Below are 12,161 nucleotides of genomic sequence, written 5' to 3'. Positions count from 1 at the left end.
CACAAGAGATGTGATTGTCAAAAAGTGCTGCCTGGGGAGGGACTGAGTGAGTGAACCACGCATCATATCTCGGTCACCAAGCGCTGGCCTATGGGCTCACCCACTCTCACATCTCCTCTGCCCCAGCTCAGAAACAGGGGTGGCCCAGTTCACCTCCTGGCTCAGTGCACGTCTGGAAGCAGACCCCAGGCCTCTGAGCAGGACCTCCTCATTCCTGTCCTACTGAGGTCCCTGCTTCTACCCTTTGGGGTGAACTTCCTGCTGAAAGACCCCAGACTCAGAAACCTCTCTCCCATCCTGGGCTCCCAGAGTCTGCCTTACCCAAGTGACCTTGGGGTCCACAGAACCCCACCCTGAAGGCTTTCCCGAACAAGCCACTCACAGCAAAGGAATAAGCCAGGAGCATGAGCAGGACGACGAGGACGAAACCAGAAATGTCACCCCAGGCTCGGCGCAGGGCCATGGTGATCAGCTTCAGCTTGGGGTTGAGTCTGAGCAGGTGCCAGAGCTTCACTGTGGACAGGAGGACCAGGAAGGCGATGATGTAGCCCAGGGCAGCGTCGGCTGCTGCCGTCTCACTGAAGCTGATGGCCCTGGGGGGACGGAAACAGGCTGACTGGGTGTCAAGGACTGACTGTGGGCTGTCCAATGGGCACTGCAGATGCAGGCTGACTCGGGAGCATGTCAGAGGCCATCACATCCAGGTGCCCTGATCCCCACAGCTGGGTGACCATGAGGATGGGGATGGTAAGGTGAAGGTGACAGTGGCAAAGCTGGTGGGACTGTTAACTAGCACTCCTGACTGATGGCTGCTGAGCTATGGACAGAAGGAAGCAGTCCTCTCTGGATCAACGTGATAGGGCCGGGGCCTTCTGTGGTCCTTCCCCTTCCTGAGCTGGAGTCACTGGATACTGAATCCTCTAGCACATTTGACTGCCTCTATGTCCCATGCTGCCCAATGTGCAGGTGCTTCAAATGCTTCATAAACACAAGAGTTATGGAAAAGTTATACATGCATTTCAAATTTTTGGTGACAAATTAACTTATCTTTTAATTCCTCTTATATTCTCCAGGAACTTTTGAAATCCCTCATATTTGAAAGGAGAATGGAAGGTCTTGCTTCAGTGGGAGCCTCATTTGCACTGTCTCCTTTGAGCTTCCAGCCGAGGCATCTTGCCAGCTCCGTTTCATGCAGATAAGGACAGAGTGGCACAAAATCACGTGGGTAGTGACAGAAACCACGATCGACTAAGGATTGGAATCCAGGTGCATGTGAGTTCAAAGTCTAGTCTCTGCCCACCATCACATCCCAGATGTCAGCATATATCCTTATAAATGGCAATACCAGCATCCGACACAGTGTAAAAATGTGTTATAGAGATATGCAAATAATATAAACATAGGACCATTGGGATGGTTCAACTAGCTAATCCTCTGCCTGCAGTTGTTGGCATCTCCTATGGGCTCCAGTTTGTGTCCCAGCTGCTCCATTTCCCATCCAGCTCCCTGCTTGTGGCCTGAGAAAGCAATAGGATGACCCAAAGCCTTGGATCCTGCTCTGTGTGGGAGACCTGGAGGAAATTCCTGACTCCTGGCTTTGGATCAGTGCAGCTCCAGCCATTGCTGCCATGTAAGAAGTGAACCAGCAGATGGAGGATCTTTATCTATGCTTCTCCCTGTAATCTGCCTCTCCAATAAAAATAAATAAATCTCTAAGATAAATATATAAATGTAAGTATATGAAATAGAATTAGTTATAGCATTGCTATGATGTGGATGCCAATTTGGAATTTGAATGTCCCCCAAAAGCCTATTTGTTCAAAACATGTTCCCCAGAGTAGCCCGACCAGAAGACGGAACCTTTAGGAGGAGATGTTAGGTTACTTGGGGCATTCTGCCCAAAAGAGCTTTTGCAGGACAGTTGTTACCAAAGTCTTGTCAGGGCCCCCTACTCTCTGCTTCCCAGCTCACTGTGTGATGTTTCCTCTATGTGCTCTGCCGATGCCATCGGCTGTCCACACCGAGGCTGAACCAACAGGGACCTGCCTGGTGTCAGGTTGGGGACCTGCAGAACCAGGCACCAAGTTTGAATGCCCCGGGCATTCCGTTCTAGTGACACAAAGCTGAACAAGACCACAGTAATTACAAACACCCACCAGGATTCTTTTCTCTGGAATAGATACTGGACTTCGGGGTTTCTTCTAATCTACAAAGCTGTGCACAGACATGCTTCTGGTGAATTGACAATTGGTGAAGTGCATCTTTCAGCTGATTTTGTAGGAAGAAGCATTTCTGAGCAGGTCCAAGAACAGAATACTTTCCCCAAAGGCCACCAGGCTTAAGAACTCATCTTAGAAACCCATGAGGTTATCTCTATGCAGGGCTGTTCCAAAGAGGCATTAGCATGGTCTGGACTTGGCACCATGGGTCCTGGCCAGGCCCCAATGAGGATTACCTTGCTACCCAAACCTTTTGCCTTCTAAAACTTTGTTCGACTTTGGAGCTGCTGGGATGGCTGGTGGCTTTTCCTCTTTGGGTCCTGAAGCCCTTTTTTCCTGTCTCCTTAAAAGTATGCTGTCCATTCAGTTGCTCATATGGGTGGAAACAACAGCATGGAAGCCCTCCTTTGTAAAGGCTGTCAGCACTAATTAAGCCTGGTTTTCAGCTTCAGCTGGACAACTACTGGTGTCTGGTACCAGCTTTGTAGGTCTGGGGTGAGGGCTGGGAAGGACCACAGGGAGTGTCTCCCTGGGCCTTCCTGCCTTTGAGGCCTACCCCAATCTCCCTATGCTAGGAACCCCTGGAAGAAAGAGGCTGTGAGCTAAGTCATTTGGGCTTAGAAGGCAATTGTGACATGCAGTCTCTGGCTGTCAAAATGCCTTCTCTATTTTAAAATGATTTCCAAGTTTCTAAAACAAACCCAGTATGTTGATGAATTGATTCATCAAATTCAACAGAGTCTCAAGTGAAGTTGAAACTATCCTTGGAGGTCAATCAAAAGTGGCAGATCTCTTTTTTGTTTCTGGCATCTGGTGTGCAAAGAGAACTCTGCTGGAAGATTGTTGGATGAGAACAAGACATATGGTGTCAGTTTGTGTCCCAGCTGCCCCACTTCTCATCCAGCTCCCTGCTTGTGGCCTAGGAAAAGCAGTAGAGGATGGCCCAAGTCCCTGGGCTCCTGTACCCACAGGGGAGACCTGAAGAATGTCCTGGCTCCTGGCTTCAGAGGGGCTCAGCTCTGGCCTCTGCAGTTATTTGTGGGTAAACCAGCAGATGGAAGATCTTTCCCTCAGTCTTTCCTTCTCTCTCTGTAAAGTTTCCTTCCAAAGAAAAACTTTTAAAATCGTCAACAAAAAAAGGGATGTTCTAAGACTGTTCATGATGGTCAGCAGTAACACACTCAGTGTTGGTTTTTGTCTTTGCAGCAAGCAACACCAAGCCTTCCCAGGAAAGGAGAGGATCCTGTAGCCACACCAGCTGGGTTTCAATGACTTGTCCCTGCCATCTCTGCTGTGTGGCCTTGAGGAAGCCACATCTCATCCCTGAGGTGAGGGTGACCTGCACCTTTCCTGTTCCAGAAGGACTCACTGGGTGCCTGGCATGCTGGGGATACTTGGGCAGAGGTAACGCAGCTTGTTGCTGACAGAGGCCAAGGCCCTGGGGAGCTAAGCAAGCTGCCCTGGGCCCTCCATTTTTCTTGAGACTTGCAAAAGTAAGAAATAATTATGTTTTGCCTTGAAGAGTCCTCTCCAAGTGTCTGTGTCCTGAACCTAGATGGCCGGTGCTCCTTCTGGGATCATACTCTGACCTGATTCCTAAAGCCTTCCCTGGACCCCAGACCTCCTCCCACCATGGCCACTTACTGCTCCCTGTGCTTCTGGCAGCGGCGGAGGTCACGCTTGGCCAGGATAGCCCTCTTCACAAACACCGCCAGGGCGCTCCAGCTCACCAGGATGATGGCCAGCTCCAGAAGGTTCCACTTGCTGCGGAAATAGCCCCACTTCTGCCTCCTCATGAGCTTGCCCTGGCAAAGGAGAGCAATGTTCTGCAAAAGGCTGTGCCCATGACTGCCATTCCCTGCCCGTTGGGGGCTGAACCTAGCAGGAGCTGGGGAGCCCAGGAGCTTCCTAGGCAGGGGTGAAGGGCTGACCCCTGTACAGGGATTGTGGCTGAACAATCCCCATCCTGACTTCCCCCACCCCATCCACGCTCCGGGGTCTGCAGCCCCCCGTCTCACCTGCACGGTCATATAGTAGAGGAGGAAGAGGAAGTAGATGAGCTCCGCGACCACCACAAAGGGGTGCCAGCCATCTGTGAAGGGGTACAGGCGGAGGCTCTGCAGGGTCACGTGTGTGAAGAAGACTCCTGAAAAGCACAACACAGCTGGCTCAGGGCAGGTACACACCTGTCCACTCAGACCCTTCTGAGGACTGGCAGGGCAGGGCAGGGCAGGGCAGGGCAGGTGCCAGAGCTCCTGTGGAGCCCCAAGGCAAGGACATACCCAGCCCCTGCTCTGCTGATGCTGTGGGCCCTGGGGTTACAGCCCCCTCCAGTCACAGCACAGTCACCCACTGAACCTCAGCCAGCTCTAAGCCCACTCGTGGAGCACCAGAGTTCAAGCCACCTGACACCTAAGCTTGTTTTTAAAGATGTATTTATGTGAGAGGCAGATACACAGCCCAGTCCCTGGTTCCCTCTCCAAATGCTACAACAACTGGATTGGGCCAGGACAAGCCAGTGGCCAAGAACTCAGTCCAGGTTTTCCATGGGGGGCAAGGGGCAGGGACCCCACCACCTGGGCATCACAGGTAGCTGGGGTCATGTGCCTGAGCTGGGCATTGTGCCTGGCCACCTGACTGTGGGTCACAGGCATTCACTCAGCATTCTGACCCACCCCTCATCATTCTTCTGAGTTGTTTTCTATTTTGTTTTTGTGCCATAATGGTGTTTGAGTGAGTGTTCGACTGGTAAGTGTTCTACCTACAAAGTCAGCCCCAGGGATGCAGAATGAGGAGAGAGAAAGGCCTTCCAAGTCCTTGACCACTACAGGCAGCTGCTGAGGCACCCAGGCCTGAAGCTCCTGGCCCCACATTCTTAACATGTGGAAAGACCCAATTCACTCAGGCACATTTGGGTAAGTTACTCAAGAGGTCCTTAAAAAAAAATGACAAGAGGAAATGCAACCAAAGACACACAAATAAGCCTCAAAACAGAACCTGATACTATTGACAGTAAGGAATGAAAATGGAGACTTAACGTAGCTCTAAAGTTTGAAAAGAAAGCACAAAAACGTATTTCTATAACTGACTATGAAGTGTAATACTTTAAATGTTTCTAATGGAGAGGAGATCAAGTTTCAGGTACACTGATCATTAGTGGAACAGGGTTTTGGTCGGTGCTATTCAGTAGGTTGGGATTAAGCTAAGTAGTAGTGAGAATGGGAAAAAATAGAACACAAAGCATGGGGTTTATTCTATGTGGTTAAGGTTAGTGGTGTCTGTGAAACTTACCTCAGTTGTGTGTGTGTGTGTGTGTGTGTGTGTGTGTGTGTTTATTTAGGATGTAAAATGTGCTTCATGCTCGGGGTTCATGTACAAGTTATGAACTCTTCCTTCAGGTGACATCAGTCATGACCAAGTCACCCTCTCTAGCCCCTCCCTGCCCACTGCCACCCAGGACCCCGCTGAATGGATGGGCTGCCTTCAGACCCCAAGCGGTGGCTTCCCCATCATTTGGGAGATGATGGATGTGCAGCCGCAGGGAGAACAAAGACCCAATCCTTGATTTCCCAGCTCCACTGGGCCCAGCCGGATCAGGAGCCTCAGCCCCAGAAGAGGTTCATAGGCGGGGTTGCATACCCAGGGCGCTGGTCTCCAGGGTCAGTGTGACAAGGCAGAACAGGTTGACATTGGCATTGTAGACAGTGAACTCTACGAACACGGCTCTGGTTAGCGTGTCCAGCCAGGTGTTGTCAAAGAGATATTGGAGAACTCTGTGAAAAAGAGGGGCTATCTTGCAGCATCTGTTCCATTCCCAGGTGAGGTCAGGGCTTCCTCGCTGATCTTCCCCTGCCTCTGCTCTGCCTTCTGTCATGGGCCACCATGGCGGGCCTGTGGAGGGGTCACCCTGTTAGCCCTCAGGCCAGCATCTTGGCACTCACAGTTTTCCAGACGTTACAAAGGGTGTCTGCTGGGGAGGCGGGCACGAGAAGGGAGTAAGTTACCATACCAACAGTAGCAACATCATCCAGTAACTTGTTGGAAATGCAGATTTTCAGGCTCCAGACCTTCTGAATCAGAAACTCAGGGGCCGGGGCCAAGGGTGCCTGATGTTTTTATTATGTCTGATGGCTGTGGTGTCATCAGAGCATCATAAGTCATTTGGGGCTTAGATGGGCAGCAGATACAGCTGCCAAGGTCCTTGTGGGCTGGCAGTTCATGGGAAATCAGCTCCTGGGATTCTGCCAGCCTGGTGTGGTGGAAACAGTGTGTGCTTGGGAGGTGGTGCAGGGACCTAGCTTCCATCCTGGCTGCTTGTAACTTCTCTAGCTTTGATTCCCTTCTTTACAAGGACCCAGTACCTCTGGATCCTTGAGAGGGGAAAGTGGAATAGTGTGAGCATGTATACGTGTAGTCATGAGAGTGTTAGCACTTCTGTGAATAAAGATGTACCTGCTTTAAAGCAAGCAGTGTCCCCAGTGGACCTGCATCCTACCTGTTCTTAAAAGCAGAGTGAGAGTGTCTCAGTCATCCCACATGGCAGGAAAAATACCCTTTACTGTGAGCCACAGGCCAGGCTGCTGGACTACAGGGATCCCCTTCCACTTGCTCTCCTCTGGGGGTTGCTGGCTGTTCATGTAGCCAGGGGCAGGCTCCAACTGGATCCTTGGCATTGGGGTTTTACAATGGAGGAAACTGAGGCCCCTGTGGGCACACTCTCTTGGGACTCACACACTGGAGTTGCAAACTCAAGCCCCTCTGGCACCAGGGTATGTTGGCAGTGACAGGCTGCAGGGACCTGGAGTATCCCTGCATGTTCTTGCTGTGCTCTGGGGACCCAACACCAGGGCCGTTTCTCAGGGCTGTTGGCAGTGGTATCTTCCCCCAACCCTGAAGGGTAGACGTGTTTGCACAGCTCTAAAAGCAGGGAATGCAAGCTCAGTGTTGCAGGCATCGGCCAGCATCTATTACGGCCTTTGGCAGGGAGCTGACTCAAATTGATGCGATATTCTGTGGCTGTTTTTGCTCTAACAAGAGCCAGGTTCCCATGTCTTCCAAGAGCATCCTGGGCTAGCTTGTTGCTCACAGGAAGGCTGAACTTCGGCTCTTACATGGTGTTCCCTCTTGCCTGGTGATAGGTTTCCTAGTGTGGTAGTGAGCACCCTATCCCTGGACTGGCCAAGCTCAGATCACCAGGCTGAGAAAGCTGGAGGGCTTCCCTCCTGACTTTGAGGTGGCACAGTTTCCAAGCATCTGAAAATACAACCTAATTCTGAGTCCCCCAGCTCCTCCCACAATGACATGGATGAACATAGCATTCTCCAGTTAGTCCCAGACTCCAGCAGACAGCTTTGCTTACTCATAAAGGAGTCCAGTGAGCCTTACCTTGATGCATTCTGGCGATCAGTGCCTAAGGAGATCACATAGCCTCCTCCTCCATACATAGCGATTTTCCCCCATGTGTGATATCCTTGACGTTGGCTCTGGCTCTGGTACTGCCAGGCCTGGTGAAAATTGTTGCTGTTATTGAGGGCAGAGGCATTCCAGCCTTCCCCATAGTCTGCCAGGTCTTCCACCTGCAGGGAGTATGGCACATGGCATCCATAGAGAGAAGCCTGCAGCTGCTGAGCAACGGGGCAGGAACCGTCACGGACCCTCACTTGGCGGATTTGGGCACTGCCAACCAGCTTGGAGTTCCCATCCGTGATGAAGCCTGAAGATGGAAAAACCAAGTGGACATCATCATCACGTGTTCCAAGCTGCCCACACCCCATGCTAATGTGGACTTCCACATACCCATTATAGAGATGGCCAAGAGAAGGTTCTGGATAACTGCAGGCCACTGCCATCCAGATGGCCTCCCTGTCTCTCTAACCTCACAAACTGCTCTCTTCCACACGTTGTTTGCACTTGGGGGAGTGGCACACAACACTTACTCACCTGGACACATTCCATGTGCTTTTGTTTCCTAAGGGCCTCACATCCCATCTGTCTTACCTCTTTGTGCTTTCTCCATATGTGCCCTTTCCCTGCCTCCTGCTATCCTCCATGCCTGCATCAGCCTCCAACCTCTCCCTCCCAGCATCCTACCTTGCCTCTAACTTACCCTCCACTCCAGTCTCCAGGGTGGGCTTTCTTCAATCACAGAGATACAGCCCTCTCTCAAGTGGAAGCTCCCAAGGTGCCCCATTGTCTCTAGGATCTGAACTTGGGAACCCCCTCATCACATATACCCTGTTCTGCTCCTCCACCCTGTAGCATAGCCTGCCCAGTGCTTCATAGTTCTTGGTACACATGCCTAGGAGTGCCAGGCTTCTCTCACACTGTTTCTTGAGCCTGGTATGCTGCCGTTGCCCAATTGCCATTGTCAGTAACAGACATTGTGACTTGGAGAATCCTGTTGCCTGCATCAGGCGAGGTTGGGGGTCACCCTCTTGTGCATGCAGGCTGTCTGAGGGTCTCCTCTTCAAAGCACTTGATCCTATGGTTCTCAGATTTCTTCAGAGGCTGTTGATGACTGTGGTCTAAACCTCTTTAGAGACACAGGCACATACCTGGGGCCTGGAACTGTACCTGGAGGATGACTGAACAGGTTGCTCATGAGGGTGGTGTTGGCCCACTCGAAGAATTCTTGGAAGCTCAGCACGGCTGAAAAGCCTTGGGTGAAGCTGTGCTCGAGGTGTCTGTTGAAGTGGTAGGCGCTGGGGTCCCTCTGGCCATAGGCAGCCAGCAGTAGCATCCATAAGAAGCCCACGTATGCTGGGAGGGGAGGCATGGCCCTGGGTCAGGCAGGGTCCCCAACTCCCACCAAGCCCAGGGCAGGGGCTGGGACAGTGCCAGATAGCCTGGAACAGTGGAAGTCTAAGCCCAGCCCCTCGCCCCTGTGGGATAGTGGAACCAGCCCTTACAGCTCTAGCAAGCATTGAGAAGCGCCGTTCCTAGCACGTGGGGCCTCCTGGCTGGGCTCACTTCGCAGCTCTGCAGCTTCCTACTGCTGTGCCCTTTGGAGTGACTCCAGCCCTCCCTGGCTCATTCTCCTCCTCTAGGAGATGGGGGTAAGAATTCTACGGCACTGGCTCATGAAGCGGGCACCCACTGATATTTAGGAAGCACAATAGTGTCTATGCAGAGCTGGTGCTATTATATGATTCCATTAAAAAGCAGTTTCCCAAGGGAAGCTGCTGCTGTGACAGTGAAGACGACACCTATGTTCCTGGCCCTGAGAGCCTGCACCTGTCCAACTGCCAACAGGTGCATGTGCCAGAGGGACCCTGTGAGTGCAAGGACTTCCTTTAGGAGCTTTCACATCACAGTCCTGTGGTGGGTGCAGATAAATCATACTAAACCGGAGCTGTATGGCCTGGGCATCTGCATTCCAAGAGCCTCCCTGCAAGAGGACACAGTGATGATGGGCGCTGCAGCCAGTGGCCAGGCCAGCATGGGGCTGCAGACTGCATGCTCTCCCCAGGTCCCTCCTGAGACAGCCTGAGCTGCCTACAGGGAACCCACTTGTTGCACACTTTCTGCAGGCTGAGCACCTAGTCATTTGAGGTGTGTGGGACCCAGAGTGTTTCGGATTTGGGATTACTTGGACATGAGGATATTTGTACGTATGTAGTGAGATGCATGTAGGGCTGTATCAATGTGTAGATAACTATACAGAACCTGCAGTCACCCCTGACAGTGCTTTTAGGAATTATGTGTGGGGCACGGTTTTTCAGTTTGGGAGCATTTGAGATGTCAGGGTTTCAAATTGGAGCTAACCGCCAGCTCCCTTCCTTGTCTAGTCCGCTTTCTCCCTATGGGTCCTACCCAGACTCTCCCAGATTAGCTACCCTGCTCTCAGCTGTGCCTCTGGGGAACCCCAACGAGGACACACACTGAGGCTGGGCAGGGCATCCTTCTCCACACACACGGTGATGAAATTGCAAGTGAGAGGTAGGGTCAGAAGCGGGGCAGGAAGAAGGGGTCCGCAGTCTGGTCCGAGGTCAGGAGAGGACATGGGTGCTCAGGAGCAGCAGAGGTCCCAGCTTGAGCTCAAGGGCACAAGGAGCCCAGAGAGGGCAGTGGGGTGGAAGATGCCCCAAGGCAGTTAACACTTTGTCCCCAGAGGATTTTAAATGTAGGGAAAGCGAGGTGAGTTGACCTCCAGTGGTACATGGCCAAGGCAGCACAATGTGCTCAAGTGTCAGTGCAGAGAACCAGCCGGGCGAGGCTGCCTACCCAATATCTCTCTGACGAGGGCAAACGCCTTCTGTTCCTGGAGGCGGCTGGTCCTCAGCTTCATGATGGTGGTAGCAGGAGGCGGGTGGTAGACCGCCCCACTGCTGCGCCTTCGCCCCCGGAACAAGGTGTAGGGACCTGGGGAAACAAGAATACTGAGGGAACCCGTCTCACCAGGTGTTATCACACGTTTTCCTTGGGGCCATTCTGGCTGGTACCCCCTGACCCAGCCATCATTCTGATCTGCTCCTTCTGCCCACCCTACAGGCATCCCTACTGGCCTCCCTGTTTCCGCCTTTGACCCAGCACTGTCAGTCCCTAAGAGCCACCACAGGGATCTGCCTAAAATCACAAGAAAGACTGTGTCACTCTCTCAGGCAAAGCTCCCACCCCAAATGCCAGCAGGATTTTCCACTTCCAACCCCTCTCTTTACTGCCCTTCTCAACCCCCAGTTCATCGTGCTCTGTCCACTCTCAATAGTTGCCATAAAACAATATGTTCTGTCCTACTGCAAGGCCTTCACACATGTCCAGTGTGCAGTCACTTCCTCCCATCCTACAGGAGAAAGCTTGGGTACCACTCTCTTGTTCTATCCCCAGGTGACACCGCATATCTGTTTGTGTGTTCACTATATACTGTCATTTCTGCAAATGGGCTGTTCATTCCAGGGGCAGCTAGTGACCCATTCAGGGGCCATGTTGGCTAGGAGTGGGATCTGAGGCTGAGTTCAGATGGGCAGAGGGGAATGATGTTGGGTGGTGCTTGTGTCTGGACTGCCGGGATGGTTACCATTATTATCATCAACACTCTTTCAGTAGGTGGATTTAACATCATTCACATTCCATAGCTGTCAGGGCCTGGCTCAGGGTCTGCCTGCTTAGGGAACTGCCAGGGGAGTGAGTGAACGAGTGCTTAATGGCCCTGGAGGCTGGCATCTCTTTGGAGAAGAATCCCTCTTTTTGTCTGGAGAAGATGTTTTAACGGACTTCTTGGATCTCAAAGCCAAAGCCCTCTCCCGGAATGGAAGCTCGAGGCCCAGCGCACAGTAGCCATGCTGCACCACGATGCCTGGCCAGGGGCTGGCTCTGTTTACTCGCCTGTTATTTTCTGTGACAGTCAAGAGTTCTATGGCAGCAGTAGTGGCTTGGTTCAGCCAGGTTGGCTTGCTCATTTTTTGTTTGTTTGATCCTGTTACTGTCAATACCCTCAGGAGTTTGGGTTGGGGAATGTGAACTCGGTTCTGTAGGAAGGGCTTGGACAGTGGCCGTCTACATCAAAGGTCAGCACAATGGTGTTCCAATAAAACTTTATTTGTAAATACATGTGGCATGCTAGACCCACTCATCTGCTGGGGTTTGTACATGTGTACTAGAGGTTTAATCTATAGCTATGTTCTTCAGCCTGCCAGCACGCTGCTGCTGCATTTATCTATTTCTGATTTATTTATTTATCTATTTATTTTTGGTTTTGTTCTCACACTCAGGAATATGAGCCCAGGAGAAGGAAGCTACTTGGACACTTGTTCCAATTACACAGAGAAGGACAGCCAGGCAAGAGCTGGCCCTACCGTGCCTCTTCTGGGGAGAAGCTAGAGAGAAGTGCCCACAGGTCGGCTAGAAGACTGGAGGGGTGCTTGCGGGTGGAGGGCTTGGAGAGCCCCACACCACACACAAACACACCACACCTCAGCTCTGCAGGCCATGCTCAGTTCCCTGGGA

At 52.0% G+C, this 12,161-nt stretch overlaps 2 protein-coding genes and 1 long non-coding RNA gene across 3 annotated transcripts in view; 1 reads left to right on the top strand and 2 right to left on the bottom strand.

Annotated features, from left to right (window-relative positions):
- The window catches only part of CMC2 (C-X9-C motif containing 2), a 331,627-nt gene that overhangs the window by 93,782 nt on the left and 225,684 nt on the right, over positions 1–12,161 (bottom strand). The window lies entirely within an intron of this gene.
- LOC101525663 (polycystin-1-like protein 2) overlaps positions 1–12,161 on the bottom strand; it is a 63,492-nt gene that overhangs the window by 4,470 nt on the left and 46,861 nt on the right. The window contains 7 exon segments of the mRNA XM_058674178.1: positions 383–593; positions 3,864–4,024; positions 4,238–4,365; positions 5,859–5,992; positions 7,605–7,932; positions 8,793–8,978; positions 10,443–10,580. Coding sequence (XP_058530161.1) covers positions 383–593; positions 3,864–4,024; positions 4,238–4,365; positions 5,859–5,992; positions 7,605–7,932; positions 8,793–8,978; positions 10,443–10,580 — 1,286 coding nt within the window.
- On the top strand, positions 1,080–12,039 carry LOC131482193 (uncharacterized). The gene is made up of 3 exons (XR_009246797.1): positions 1,080–1,266; positions 3,426–3,547; positions 11,927–12,039. It is a non-coding gene; the product is annotated as an uncharacterized LOC131482193 (long non-coding RNA).

This window comes from Ochotona princeps, chromosome 16 (assembly GCF_030435755.1).
Source record: "Ochotona princeps isolate mOchPri1 chromosome 16, mOchPri1.hap1, whole genome shotgun sequence".
NCBI lineage: Eukaryota > Metazoa > Chordata > Mammalia > Lagomorpha > Ochotonidae > Ochotona > Ochotona princeps.
Note: the sequence above shows the minus strand (reverse complement) of the source record. Positions and strands in the feature narration are given on the sequence as shown.